Source organism: Mobula birostris, chromosome 1 (assembly GCF_030028105.1).
Source record: "Mobula birostris isolate sMobBir1 chromosome 1, sMobBir1.hap1, whole genome shotgun sequence".
Classification (NCBI taxonomy): domain Eukaryota; kingdom Metazoa; phylum Chordata; class Chondrichthyes; order Myliobatiformes; family Myliobatidae; genus Mobula; species Mobula birostris.
In genome coordinates this window covers 221,788,326-221,803,486 of record NC_092370.1, presented here as the reverse complement: position 1 = coordinate 221,803,486, position 15,161 = coordinate 221,788,326, and the positions used below count along the sequence as shown (strand labels likewise).

Below are 15,161 nucleotides of genomic sequence, written 5' to 3'. Positions count from 1 at the left end.
TCAATTCCAATCCATCATCCATCTTTCTTCAGAGGTTCGGAGTCTACAGCATCCATCGTCATCAAGTTTGTTTGTCTTCTTTAACATCTTCATGCGGTACACAAAGCTGAAATGCCACTGTAGCCGTGGGTGTATGCTGAAGAATTTTGTAAGGGGTGTGGGCTGCGTAGACACCGAAGGCAAGTCGATCCAGGGGAAAGGGCTGCAAGTAGTTAAAAATGTATGTGACTTCAGCAGGAACAGTCAGAAATTGTTGTAAACACCGACAGATTATACTAGAAGCACTGCCTCTTTCAATATACTGATTTTCATATGAGTGTACACTGCACAATTTACAAAGTTCCAAAAAACTTAAGAGTCAGTTTATAAAATTATAAGAGGCATTGAAAGAGTAGACAGCTACTGGTATCTTTTCCCCAGGTTCAAAATGTCTAGGATGTTCAGAAGCATAGAGAGAATGGACAAGACACACAAAATGCTGGGAGAACTTAGCAGCCCAGGCAGCTGTATGGAAAAGAGTACAGTCGACACTTCGGGCCGAAACACTCCAGCAGGACTGAGTTCCTCCAGCATTTTGTGTGTGTGTTGCTTGGATTTCCAACATCTGCAGATCTTCTCTTGTTTGTGAGAGAGTGGACAGCCAATGCCTTTTTTGCCAGGGTGGGAAATGGCTAAAATGAGGGGGCATAAGTTTAAGGTGCTGGGAGGAAAATATAGGAGATAGGTCAGAAGTAGTTTTTTTTTTACACAGAAGCACTGGTTGCAAGGGTGGTGGTAGAAGCATATACATTAGGGACATTTAAGAGACTCTTAGATATGCACATGGATGAAAGTAAAATGGAAGTCTATGCCGGAGAGAAGTGTTAGATTGAGTTATTTAAAAGGTCGGAGCAACATCATGGGCTGAAAGGCCTGTTCCTGTGCTGTGCTGTACTGTTCTCTGTTCTATAATGAACTGCGAAGATAGCAGGAATAAACTACAGTCAGTGCGGAATGGAAATAACATCTCCTTCTCACTGACATTCAATACTGGCACTCCTCGAGGATGCTTGCTTAGCCCACTGGTCTACTCTCTCTACACCCATGATTGTATGGCTAGGCACAGCTCGAGCACCATCCACATATATGTCTGTCGATGACGCAATTATTGCTGGCAGAATCTCAGATGGTGACAAAGAGACATACAGGAGTGAGATAGATCAGTTGGTTGAGTGGTGGTGCAACAACAGCCTTGCACTCAATGTCAGTAAAACCAAGGAATTGATTGTGGACTTCAGGAAGGGTAAACTGTGGGAATAGACACTAGTCCTCATCAAAGGATCAGCAGTGGAAAGGGTGAACAGTTTCAGATGTTGAGTGTTAACATTTGTGAAGGTCTATCCTGGGCCCCACCTATTGATGCAGTTACAAAGAAGGAGTTTAGGGAGATTTGTTATGTCACCAAAGACTCTGCAAATGTACCATGGCCAGCATTCTAACAGATGCATCACCATCCGATACAGAGGGTATCAGGATCAGGCAAATGTGGATTGGGACAGGTTGTTTTCTGGCAAAGGTGTACTTGGTAAGTGGGAGGCCTTCAAAAGTGAAAGTTTGAGAGTAGAAAGCTTATATGTGCCTGTCAAAAATAAAAGGTAAAGATAACAGGTTCAGAAACCTTATTTTCAAGAGGTATTAAGAGCCTGGTTAAATAAAAAAAAAGGAGGTACATGGCAGGTATAGCCAGGAAGAAACAAATGAGGTACTTGAGCAGTATAAAAAAATGCAAGAGAACACATTAGAAAGAAATCAGGAGGACTAAATGAAGGCTTTAGGTTACCCTAGCAGACAAGATTAAGGAGAATTCTAAGGGAGTCTATAGATATGTTAAGAGCAAAAGAATTGTAAGGGACAAAACTGGTCCTCTGGAAGATCAGAATGGTAATCTATGCGTGGAGCCATAAGATATGGGGGAGATTTTAAATGGATCTTTTGGATCTGTATTTACTCAGATGGACACAGTCTACTGAAGTGTGGTAAAGCAGCAGCAAGGTCATGGCCCGTATACAAATTAGAGAGGAGGAGGCGTTTGCTGTGTTGAGGCAAATTAGGGTGGATAAATCCCCAGGGACTGACAAGGTGTTCCTTTAGACGCTGTGAGAGGCAAGTGCAGAAATCGTAGGGTCACTAGTAGAGATATTTAAATCATCCTTAGCGACAAGTGAGCTACCAGAGGATTGGATGATAGCTAATGTTCTGCTGTTTAAGAAAGGCTCTAAAAATAAACTCGGAAATTAAAGGCCATTGAGCATGACATCAGTAGTGGGAAAGTTATTGGAAGTTATTCTAAGGTACCAAATATACGAGTATTTAGATAGACATGGACAGATGAGGGATAGTCAGCATGCCTTTGTGCTTGGTAGGTCATGGCTAACCAATCTTACAAAGTTTTTCGAGGAATGTACCAGGAAAGTTGATGAAGGCAGTGGATGTTGTCTATATAGATTTCAGCAAGGCACTTGACAAAGTCCCACATAGGAGGCTGGTCAAGAAGGTTTAGTCACTTGGCATTCAGGATAAAGCAGTAAACTGGATTGGTCATTAACTTTGTGGGAGAAGCCAGAGAAGTAGTAGATGGTTGCCTCTCTGACTGGAGGCCTGTGACTAGTGGAGCACCACAGGGTCTGTGCTGGGTTCATTGTTGTTTGTCATCTATATCAATGACCTGGATGATAATGTGGTTAACAGGATCAGCAAGTTTGCGAACGACATTAAGATTGGGGGTGTATTGAAAGTGGAGTCACAGGTAGATCGGGTCATAAAGAAAGCTTTTGGAAAATTGGCCTTCATAAATCAAAGTATTATATACAGGAGTTGGGATAGAATGTTGGAGTTGTATAAGATGTTGGTGAGACCTAATTTGGAGTATGGTGTGCAGTTTTGGTCACCCACCTACAGAAAAGATGTAAATGAAGTTGGAAGAGTACAGAGAAAATTTACAAGGATGTTGCTGGGACTGGAAGACTTGAGTTATAAGGAAAAATTGAATAGGTTAGGACTTTATTCCTTAGAATGTAGAAGACTGAGAAGAGATTTGATAGAGGTATACAAAATTATGAGGGGTATAGATAGGGTAAATACAAACAGGCTTCTTCCACTGAGGTTGTGTGGGACTACAACTAGAGGTCATGGGTTAAGGGTAAAAGGTGAAAAGTTTAAGGGGAACATGAGTGAAAACTTCTTCACTGCGAGGGTTGTGAGAGTGTGGAATGAACTGCCAGCACAATTTCAATGTTTAAGAGAAGTTTGGATAGGTATTTATCTTTGAAAGTACAAGGGGCATAGAATGGCTAGTCTGCAGAAAACATTTCCCCATATCAGAGTTAGATAGAACTACAGGATGTAAGTTTAGGGTAAGAGGAAAGAGATTCAGAGTGATCTTTTTCACCCAGAGAGTGGCAAGTATCTGAATGCACTGCTGGAGAGAATGTTTGAAAAGCTGGGTTGCTGACAACATTTAGGGGTGTCTGGGTAAACACTTGCATTGCTTAGGCAGAGGTTTATGGACCAACTAGCAGATGATGGGCCGAATGGACTGTCCCTATGCAGTCCAATTCTATGACACTCCAAATTGGCAACTAGTAACTGAGGTGCTATGACATACCTGTTATGTGACAGTGATTCTGCACAAGATTCAGTAATGAAGCTTTCACACACGAATAAATCTGGATCATGCAAAGCTTCCAGACTTTGTGTGACACCAAACAGCAGATTGTTGAGAATCCTCAATGTGCTCAGGTGAGGCACTTTCAGAAAGTTGCATACATTCAGGACCGAGTACAAAACTTCCTCAAACCACTTTGCTTTCACACATTTCTGACCTGTAAGGATTAGAAGCAAATTCAGAACAATCTCTTAGCAAGGAGGGATCTCATTGAAAACTATTGAATATTGAAAGGCCTAAATAGAATGGACATGGGAAGGATGTTTGCAATAGTGGGGGAGTCTAGGACCTGATGGGACAACCTCAGAATAGAGGAATGTTCCTTTAGAACAGAGTTGAGGAGAAATTTCTTTAAACAGGGGGTGGTGGATCTGTGGAATTCATTGCCACACACAGCTGTGAAGGGCAAGTCATTGGTCATACTTAAAGTAGGTTCTTGATTTGTAAGGGTATCAAAGTTTACAACGGAAGGCAGGAGAATGTGGTTGAGAGGGATCATAAATCAACCATGATGGAATGGCGGAGCAGACTTGATGGGCTGAATGACCTAATTATGTTCCGATGCCTTACGGTCTTGAATAGCTAAGCTCTAATGTATAGTTTGCATATAGAAGGCGGAAAGTCATTCAGATAGAGTATTTTGCCTGGAGGTCAGTGACCAGTGCTGTTCCACAGGGATCTGTCTGGGACTACTGCTTTTTGTGAATTTTATAAATGACTTGAATGAGGAAGTGGAAGAGTGGATTAGAAAGTTTACAGATTTCATGAAGATTGATGGAGCTGCAGATAGTATAGAAAGTTGTCATAGGTTACAATGGGATAGTGACAGGATGCAGAGCTTGGCTGAGAAGTTACAGATGGAGTTCAACCCAGAAAAGTGTGAAATAATTCCTTTTGGAAGGTCAAATTTGAAGACTTAAAACAGGGTTAATGGTGGAATTTTTAGCAGTGTGGAGGAACAGAGGGATCTAGGGGTTGACACCCGTAATGTTGCTGCGCTAGCTGATACAGGATTGTTACGAAGATGTATGGTGTGTTGACCTTCATTAGGCAGGGGAATTGAATTCAACAGCCATGAGGTAATGATGCAGCTCTATAAAACCCTGGTTACATCACACTTGGAATATTGTTTTCAGTTCTGGTTGCCTCATTATAGGAAGGATGTGGGAACCTTAGAGACGTTGCAGAGGAGAATTACAAGGATTCTGCCTGGATTGGAGAGCATGTATTATGAGGATAGGTTGAATAAGCCAGGGCTTTTCTCTTTAGAGTGAAGGAGGATGAGAGCCAACTTGATAGAGGCGTACAAGATGATAAGAGGCATAGATCTAATGGATAGCCAGAGGCTTACTGAAATAATCACCGATAAAAGCAAGCAGATGGAATGCTGGGTAGAACACTACTCTGAGCTCTACTCGAGGGAAAATATTGTTCTTAGTTCAGTCATTGATGCTATTGATTGTCTACCGGTCATGGATGAACTCGACTCTGAACCAACCATTGAGGACCTCAGCAAGGCAATTGGCAGTCTGACCCCAGGGAAAGCTCCTGGCAATGATGGGAATCCTCCAGACCTGATCAAACACTGCAAGAGCTCACTCCTCCAACCTTTACACGAGGTCCTCCGTCAGTGCTGGAAGGAAGGAGCTGTACCACAGGTTATGCACGATTCCAAATATTGTCACTCTGAACAAGAACAAGGGTGATAGCAGCCACTGCAACAACTACAGGGGTATCTCCCTCCTGAGTATTGTTGGCAAAGTCTTTGCTTGTGTAACTCTGGCAGAACGGGTCTACCCTGAGTCCCAATGTGGTTTTCGTGCAAGGAGGTCAACTGTCGACATGATTTTTCTCTCCAGGAGAAGTGCGGGGAATAACAGAAACCCCCCCATTTCGCTTTCATCGACTTAACTAAGGTATTCAACCTTGTCAGCAGGGATGGGCTCTTTCAGATTCTCCTCAAGATTGCCTGTCCTCCGAAACTCTAAAGTATCATCAAGTCATTCCATGACGACATGAGGGCTACTATTCAGTATGATGGCAGCTCATCAGAACCCTTCGCTATTTGCAGTGGAGTCAAACAAGGATGCATGTTGGCCCCAACATTATTCAGCATCTTCTTCTCTCTGCTATTGAAGCACGTGTTTGGGACGTTGACAGAAGGCATCTACATGCACACCAGGTCTGATGGGCGGCTGTTCAACCCTGCGCGCCTGACAGCAAGAACAAAGGTGCGAAAGATCTTAATACATGACATGCTCTTTGCCAATGACACTGCTATAACCTCGCACACCAAACAGCAACTACAAACTCTCATGGACTGCTTCTCTAAGGCATGCTAGGACTTCGGGCTTACCATCAGCCTAAAGAAAACAAATGTCCTTGCCCAGAATGTAGTGGAGACACCAGTCATTACCATCGACAATTACGATCTAGAAGTGGTCCATGAGTTCACATACTTGGGGTCGACCATCAGCGACACTCTCTCCCTCAATGCTGAAATCAACAGGCTTATCGGCAAAGCAGCATCGATCCTTGCTCGACTCTCCTTGTGGGTCTGGGAGAATCCAAAACTCACTACAAAGACCAAGACTGCTGTGTACAATGCATGCGTTATCAGCACCCTCCTGTATGGTAGTGAGACTTGGACCATCTACTCCAAGCAGGAGAGGAAACTCAACAGTTTTCACCTGCGCAGCCTTCGCCGCATCATAGAAGCATAGAAAACCTATAGCACAATACAGGCCCTTCGGCCCACAAAGTTGTGCCGAACATGTCCCTACCTTAGAAATTACTAGGCTTACCCATAGCCCTCTACTTTTCTAAGCTCCATGTACCTATCCAAAAGTCTCTTAAAAGACCCTATCATATCCGCCTCCACCACCGTTGCCGGCAGCCCATTCCACGCACTCACCACTCTCTGAGTAAAAAACCTACCCCTGACATCTCCTCTGTACCTACTCTCCAGCACCTTAAACTTGTGTCCTCTTGTGGCAACCATTTCAGCCCTGGGAAAAAGCCTCTGACTATTTACACGATCAATGCCTCTCATCATTTTATACACTTCTATCAGGTCACCTCTCGTCTTCCATCGCTCCAAGGAGAAAAGGCCGAGTTCACTCTACCTGTTTTCATAAGGCGTGCTCCCTAATCCAGGCAACATCCTTGTAAATCTCCCCTGCACCCTTTCGATGGCTTCGACATCCTTCCTGTAGTGAGGCTACCAGAACTGAGCACAGTACTCCAAGTGGGTTCTGACCAGGGTCCTATATAGCTGCAACATTACCTCTCGGTTCCTATAATCAATTCCACAATTAATGAAGGCCAATACACTGTATGCCTTCTTAACCACAGAGTCAACCTGCGCAGCTGCTTTGAGCATCCTATGGACTCGGACCCGGACCCCAAGATCCCTCTGATCCTCCACACTGCCAATTGATGTGTTTAGTCACATCCTCAAAAAAATCAATCAGGCTCGTAAGGCATGACCTGCCCTTGACAAAGCCATACTGACTATTCCTAATCATATTATACCTCTCCAAATGTTCATAAATCCTGCCTCTCAAGATCTTCTCCATGAACTTACCAACCACTGAAGTAAGACCCACTGATCTATAGTTTCCTGGGCTATCTCTACCCCCTTTCTTGAATAACGGAACAACATCCACAACCCTCCAATCCTCTGGAACCTCTCCCATCCCCATTGATGATTCAAAGATCATCGCCAGAGGCTAAGCAATCTCCTCCCTCCCACCCCCCCCACAGTAGCCTGGGGTACATCTCATCCAGTCCCGGTGACTTATCCAACTTGATGCTTTCCAAAAGCTCCAGCACATCCTCTTTCTTAATATCTACATGCTCAAGCTTTTCAGTCTCCTGTAAGTCATCCCTACAATCGCCAAGATCCTTTTCCATAGTGAACACTGAAGTAAAGTATACATTAAGTACCTCTGCTATTTCCTCCAGTTCCATTCACACATTCCCACTGTCACACTTAATAGGTCCTATTCTTTCACGTCTTATCCTCTTGCTCTTCACATACTTGTAGAATGCCTTGGGGTTTTCCTTAATCCTGCCCGCCAAGGCCTTCTCATGGCCCCTTCTGGCTCTCCTAATTTCCTTTTTAAGCTCCTTCCTGTTAGCCTTATAATCTTCTAGATCTCTAACATTACCTAGCTCTCTGAACCTTTTGTAAGCTTTTCTTTTCTTCTTGACTAGATTTATTACAGCCTTTGTACACCACGGTTCTTGTACCCTACCATAACTTCCCTGTCTCATTGGAATGTACCTATGCAGAACTCCATACAAATATCCCCTGAACATTTGCCACGTCCCTTCCGTACTCTTCTCTGAAAACATCTGTTCCCAATTTAAGCTTCCAATTTCCTGCCTGATAGCCTCATAATTCCCCTTACTCCAATTAAACACTTTTCTAACTTGTCCATTCCTATCTCTCTCCAATGCTATTGTAAAAGAGATAGAGTTATGATCACTATCTCCAAAATGCTCTCCCACTGAGAGATCTGACACCTGACCTGGTTCATTTCCCAATACCAAATCAAGTACAGCCTCTCCTCTTGTAGGCTTGTCTACATATTGTGTCAAGAAACCTTCCTGAACACACCTAACAAACTCCACCCTATCTAAACCCCTTGCTCTAGGGAGATGCCAACCAATATTTGGGAAATTAAAATCTCCCATCATGACAACTCTGTTATTATTACACCTTTCCAGGATCTGTTTCCTTATTTGCTCCTTGATATCTCTGTTACTACTGGGTGGCCTATAAAAAACACCCAGTAAAGTTATTGACCCCTTCCTGTTCCTAACCTCCACCCACAGAGACTCCGTAGACAATCCCTCCATGATGTCCACCTTTTCTGCAGCCGTGACACTATCTCTGATCAATAGTGCCATGCCCCGACCTCTTTTGCCTCCTTCCCTGTCCTTTCTGAAACATCTAAAACCCGGCACTTGAAGTAACCATTCCTGTCCCTGAGCCATCCAGGTCTCTGTAATGGCCACCACATCATAGCTCCAGGTACTGATCCATGCTCTAAGCTCATCTGCTTTGTTCACAATACTCCTTGTGTTAAGATAGACACATCTCAAACTGTCGGTCTGAGCGCGTCCCTTCTATATCACCTGCCTATCCTCCCTCACACACTGTCTCCAAGCTTTCTCTATTTGTGAACCAACCGCCTCTTCTCCAGTCTCTTCAGTTCGGTTCCCGCCCCCTTGGCATCACCTGAAGAGACAAAGTCCCAAACTCTGAGGTGCTCTCCCATGCTGGACCTCCCACAATGTTCATGCTTTTAAGACAACGCAGACTGCGCTGGCTGGGCCACGTCTGTCGTAGGAAGGATGGTAGACTGCCAAAGGACATCCTCCACGGAGAACTAGCAAAAGGCAAGAGGAATGTTGGTAGACCCCAGCTTCGCTTCAAGGACCTCTGCAAGTGTGAAATGAAAGCCTTAAAAATCAACACAGAGTGCTGGGAGGATACAGCAGATGACCGCAACAAATGGCGAGGTACTCTTCAGCAACACCTAGAGCAAGGCGAAAGAGTGATCCTGAGTCAGTTTGAGGAGCAGAGAGCTAAACGGAGAGCACAGCTGACAGCGGACAACAATTCCATTATAGTCTACACATGCAGCAACTGTGGCAGAGCCTGCCGTTCCAGGATCGGCCTCAATAGCCACAGTCGACGCTGCTTGACAAACCAGTGACTCCCAGAGGCCCAGCACCCATGGTCGACCACAACCGATAGAGGCCATACACACTAGATTTACTAGAGCTGCCAGGAGCGACTTGAACTAATATGACAGTGGGATGTGAGCCAGGATAATAGAGCTGAGGACGAGCCAGCAAGTTTACAAGCAGATGATCGGTGTAACATGAATGTAAGAAAGATTGTCAATCCAATGATTGAGTACAAATGCAGACAGAGCAAAGAGTTAAATTGTATCACAGAGGCAAAATTTAAAAGGGCTAAGAATGCAGGACTGAAGGTGCTGTAATTAAATGTGCGTAGCATTTGAAATAAGGTGGACAAACTCGCAGCGTATTAGAGGCTGGTCAGTATGACATTGTGGGCATCACTGAGTCGTGGCTGAAAGAAAGGCCATAGTTGGGAGCTTAACATCAAAGGATACACTTTGTATTGAAAGGACAGGCATGAAGGTATAGGTGGTGGTGTGGCTTTGTTGGTAAGAAATGGAATTACATCTTTAGAAAGAGGTGACATAGGGTCAGAGAATATTGAATGAGGAGCGTTTGGCAGTTTTGGGCCAGTACTCACTAGAATTTAGAAGAATGCCGGGGGAATCTCATCGAAACCTACAGAATATTGGAAGGACTAGTTAGGGTGGATGTGGAGAGGATGTTTCTTATGGTGGGGGCATCCAGAACTAGAGGGCACAGCCTCAAAATTGAGGGGTGACTCTTTAGAATAGAAGTAAGGAGGAATTTTTTTTTAGCTGCAGAGTAGTAAATCTATGGAATGCTCTGCCACAGATTGCAGTGGAGGCAAAGTCCATGTGATAATTTAAGGCTAAAGTTGTTTGCTTCCTGATTGGTCAAAGCATCAAAGGATATGGCGAGAAGGCAGGTTTATGGGATTGAGTGGAATCTGGGATCAGCCATGATGGAATGGCTGAAGAGACTTGATGGGCTGAATGGCCTAATTCTGCTCCTATGTCTTATGGACCTTTTCTCAGGTTGGAAATAGCTAATATGACGTGCCATCATTTTAAGATGTTTGGAGGAAAGTGTTGGGGAAAGTCAGAAGAAATTATTATTATTATTATTTATTTTCTTCACACAGATAGTTCTGGTGCATGGAACACCCTGTCAGGGATGGTGATAGAGGAAGATACATTAGTGACATTTAAGAGAATCTTAAATAGGTATATGATGATAGAAAAATAAGGAGCTGTTTAGGAGAGAAGTTAGATTGATCATTAAAGTAGGTTAAAATATCAGCACATCATGGGCCATAGGGCCTGTTCTGTGCTGTAGTGTTCTACGTTTCTACGTTCTACTGTATATTCTTACGATGAAGACACTGGTTTTAGTTTGGTAATGTTCACCTGTAAACTCCATTTGGAATTCTATCATATTGTGGTCACCACATCTTTAACCACACTGGAATATGCTCTTCAGCCCATCAAGTTGGCACCAACCACAGTAGAGTGGCTAGTGACATGGTGTCATGACATTTCCCTCAATGTCAGGAAAACAAAAGAGCTGATCTTTGACCACAGTAGATGAGGGGAAGGGTTGATGCTCTGGTTTACATCAATGGTCTTGAGTTTAGACTTGAGCTTCAGGTTCCTAGGAGTGAGCAGCATCAATAGCTGGTCCTGGTCCGACCATGTATATGTCACGGACAAGAAAACTCACCAGCATCTCTACTTTCTCAGGAGGCTAAAGAAATTTGGCATGTCCCCTTTGACCCTCACCAATTTTTATTGATGCCCCATAGAGAACATTCTGCCTGGATACATCATGGCTTGATGCAGCAACTGCTTTACCTGTGACCGGAAGAAACTGCAAAGAGTTTTGAATACAGGTCAGCACATCATGGAAACCAGACTCCCCTCCATGGATCCCTGTGCCTTAGTAAAACAGCCGGCATAATCACAGACCACACCTATGACGAATATTTGCTCTTCTCCCCTTTCCCATTGGGTAGGAGATACAAAAGCCGGTAACAACATACCAAGCTCCATCTTACTGTTATAAGACTATGTGACAGTCCCCTAGCACAAAAAGATGTACTCTTGACTTCTCAGTATATCTTGTTATGACCTTGCACCTTATTGTTTGCCTGCATTGCACTTTCTCTCTAAGTAACACTTCATTCTGCATTGAGTTATTACAAACGTATTTGACCTTTTACTACCTCAAAGCACCATTGTAATGAATTGATCTGTATGGACAATATGCAAGTCAAGTTTTTCACTGTACCTTGGTACCTGTGACAATGACAAACCAATTTAGCAATTTAAGACACCCCCCCCCCCGCCTGCATGTGGACTGTATCCCTTGATTCCCAGCCTGTTCATGTGTCTGTCTCAGGTAATAATCTGGAGATAATCACCCTTTTTGGTTCTAGTTTTCAATTTTTACCTGAGCATTGTGTTTTAATTAAATTCACATTCTTGCTTTCAAATGCATTGAAAATCTTCCCTTCCCCTACAGCTACACACATAAAGTACTCTTGCAATACTGATCTCTCATGAAGATAGAAGTATTACTGCTTGGCTGTGGGCAACCATGCCTCCAACTGCCTGGGCCCTAAACTGTAATATATATTTCCCTAAATCTCCCATGATGCACTCTTTAAAATATTCCTCTTTAATCTTTCAGCATGGAGTCATATTGTTATACAGCATGGAAACAATCTCTTCACCAGAACTCATCCATACCAACAAAGGTGTCTACCTGAGTCAGGACCACTTGCATGCTTTTGGCCAACATCCCTGTAAACCAGGGGTTCCCAATGTTTTTCTATGCCATGGACCAATACCATTAAGCAACAGGTCTATGGACCCCAAGTTGGGAGTCTAAACCTTTCCGATACACTTTAAAAATGTCTTTTAATTGTTGACTTATACCTGTCTCTATCACTTCCGCTGGAAGCTCATTCCATATACCACCGCCTTTTGTGTCCGACTGCCTCTGAGGTCCACTTTGATCTTTCCTCCTTTGCCTTAAACCTGTACCCTCTAGTTTTAGACTCTCAAGATTCATAATTCAAATTTATTTATCAATGTGTACATTGATAGAGGGATCAGAAGTGGAGAGAGCGAGCAGCTTCAAGTTCCTGGGCGTCGAGATCTCTGAGAATCTAACCTGGTCCCAACACATTGATATACCTGTAGTCATAAAGAAGGCAAGACAGTGGCGAAACCTTATTCAGAGTTTGAAGCGATTTGGCATGTCAACAAATACACTCAAAAATTTCTATAGTTGTACCGTGGAGAGCATTCTGACAGGCTGTATCACTGTCTGGTATGGAAGGGCTGCTGCACATGACCAAAAGAAGCTGCAGGTTGTAAATCTAGTCAGCTCCATCTTGGGCACTAGCCTACAAAGTACCCAGGACATCTTTAGGGAGCGGTGTCTCAGAAAGGCAATGTCCATTATTAAGGGCCTCCAGCACCCAGGGCATGCCCTTTTCTCACTGTTACCATCAGGTAGGAGATACAGAAGCATGAAGGCACACACTCAACACCTCAGGAACAGCTTCTTCCCCTCTGCCTTCCGATTCCTAAATGGACTTTGAAGCTTTGGACACTACCTCACTTTTTTAATATACAGTATTTCTGTTTTTGCACATTTTTAAATAATCTATTCAATCTACGTAATTGATTTACTTGTTTATTTATTATTATGTTTTATTTTATTTATTATTATTACTTTTTTTCTCTCTCTGCTAGATTATGTATTGCATTGAACTGCTGCTGCTAAGTTAACAAATTTCACGTCACATGCCGGTGATAATAAACCTGATTCTGATTCTAATTCTGAAACATAGTGAAATGTGTCATTTGCATTAACAACCAACCTGGGGGTGTGCTGGGGGTAGCCTGCAAGTGTCACCACACATTCCGGTGCCAACCCTGGGTAAAAGGTCCTGATCATTCACCTTAGCTTTGGCCCTCATGGTCTATATACTTTTATAAATGACCCCTCAGCTTTCTTCACTCAGGGAAAACAGTCCCAGCTTGTCCAGTCTCTCCTTATAACCCAAGCTCTCCAGTCCACTGATCCTTGTGAATCTTTACTGCACAGTTTCCAGATTAATGATATCTTTCCCATAGCTAGGTAACCAGAATTGCATACACTATTCCAAGAGCAGTCTCACCAGCGTTCGTACAGCATCTGTGGTGGGGAAGGAATTGTTAACACTTTCAGAGTCAGAATCAGACTCAGGTTCATTATCACTGACTTGTATGAAATTAAAGTTGTTGTTTTGAGGCAGCAGTACAGTGCAAAGACAAAAAAAATTACTATAAGTTACAAAATAAATAGTGCAAACAGTCCAGATGCAGGGTTTTGAACAAACGCTGACAATTCCTTCCCTCCCATGGATGTCACTTGACCAGCTGAGTTCCTCCAGACTGTTGGTTGAAATGACATGTGAAGACAACACAAGAGACAGCTTAAAGTAAATTCTTTTTACTCCAGGTTCTTAAACCCATTGGGATCACTAATCTCCAATCAATATGACTCTACACCAGACTGTCATGAAACCATTTAGCTGAAAGGCACTTTGGGGCAGACAATAAATGCTGCCCTACCCACCACAGTGTTTTGAAAGAAGCAGAAAAAATCAGCTGGTTTCCAAACTGCTTACTTTTCCATTTAAATGGGCTTGTTTCTTCGACCACTTCCTGAACAAGCAGACCTTCAACAACAGTTCTATACTTCTCCCACAGATAAAGCCAGGGATCTTTTTGAATAATATACTGTGGCCTCACTATGTTGCTGTGTCCTAGGAGATTCTGGAGCCTGTGAAAAGAGAGAGAACAATAACAATTCCCACATAGTAAGCACCGAATCCAACTGTTTCCAGGAGTGAGGGAAGTAATCTATGAGGATGAATTTAGTGGAGATAGACGAAAACTTGTAATGGCATAGAAGAAGGCTACCAATCCATGCAGGCGCAAAGGTCTGAAATACCATCAGTCTGAATTTTTTTAATTCCCCCTACCTTATCCTCTGATGCACACATGCTTGTCAATTCTCTTTGATTCTTTTCTGCCATTAACTTACACTAAGTGATAACTTGCAGTTATAGAATCATAAAGCTCTACAGCATAGAAATAGGCCCTTCGGCCCATCTAGTTCACATCAAACTATTATTCTACTTAGTCCCATTGACCCGCGACAGGACCATAAGCCTCCATATCCTTACCCAAACCTCTCAAATACTGAACCCACAACCACTACTTCTGCTGGCAGCTCGTTCCACACTCACATCCTGTCAGTGAAGAAGTACACCTTCAAGTTCCCCTTAAACATTTCTCCTTTCATCCTTAATCTCTGACCTCTGGTTCTAGTGTCACCAAACCTCAGTGGAAAAACAAACATGAGAAAATCTGCAGATGGTGGAGATCCAAGGAACACACTGGAAGAACTGGAAGAAAATGCTGGAAGAACTCAGCAGGCCAGGCGGCATCTATGGAAAAGAGTCAACAGTTGATATTTTAGGCCGAGACCCTCACCAGCGGTCTCATTTCCAATATTAGCCTTTAATTTCCTGTCTTTTGCTTCCCTGACTTCTTAAAGAGTGGAGTGTCATTTGTGATTTTTCAGTCCTCTGGCACCATTCTAGGAACTAGTGATTCTTGAAAGATCATGACTGGTGCCACCATAACATCTTCAGCCATTCTCCAGAAAGCTATTTCACAGGTGAAGTGGAGATTCTGGACTAGACTGGAATCAA

The 15,161-nt window shown here is 43.3% G+C and overlaps 1 protein-coding gene across 1 annotated transcript in view; it reads right to left on the bottom strand.

The window, feature by feature from the left end:
• The window catches only part of noxred1 (NADP-dependent oxidoreductase domain containing 1), a 33,431-nt gene continuing 18,270 nt past the window's right edge, over positions 1 to 15,161 (bottom strand). Inside the window, exons 4-6 of the mRNA XM_072239420.1 lie at positions 14,070 to 14,224; positions 3,644 to 3,860; positions 1 to 202 (exon numbers count right to left, since the gene is read on the bottom strand). Of these exons, the coding sequence (XP_072095521.1) occupies positions 1 to 202; positions 3,644 to 3,860; positions 14,070 to 14,224 (574 nt within the window). The remainder of the gene's footprint in view (positions 203 to 3,643; positions 3,861 to 14,069; positions 14,225 to 15,161) is intronic.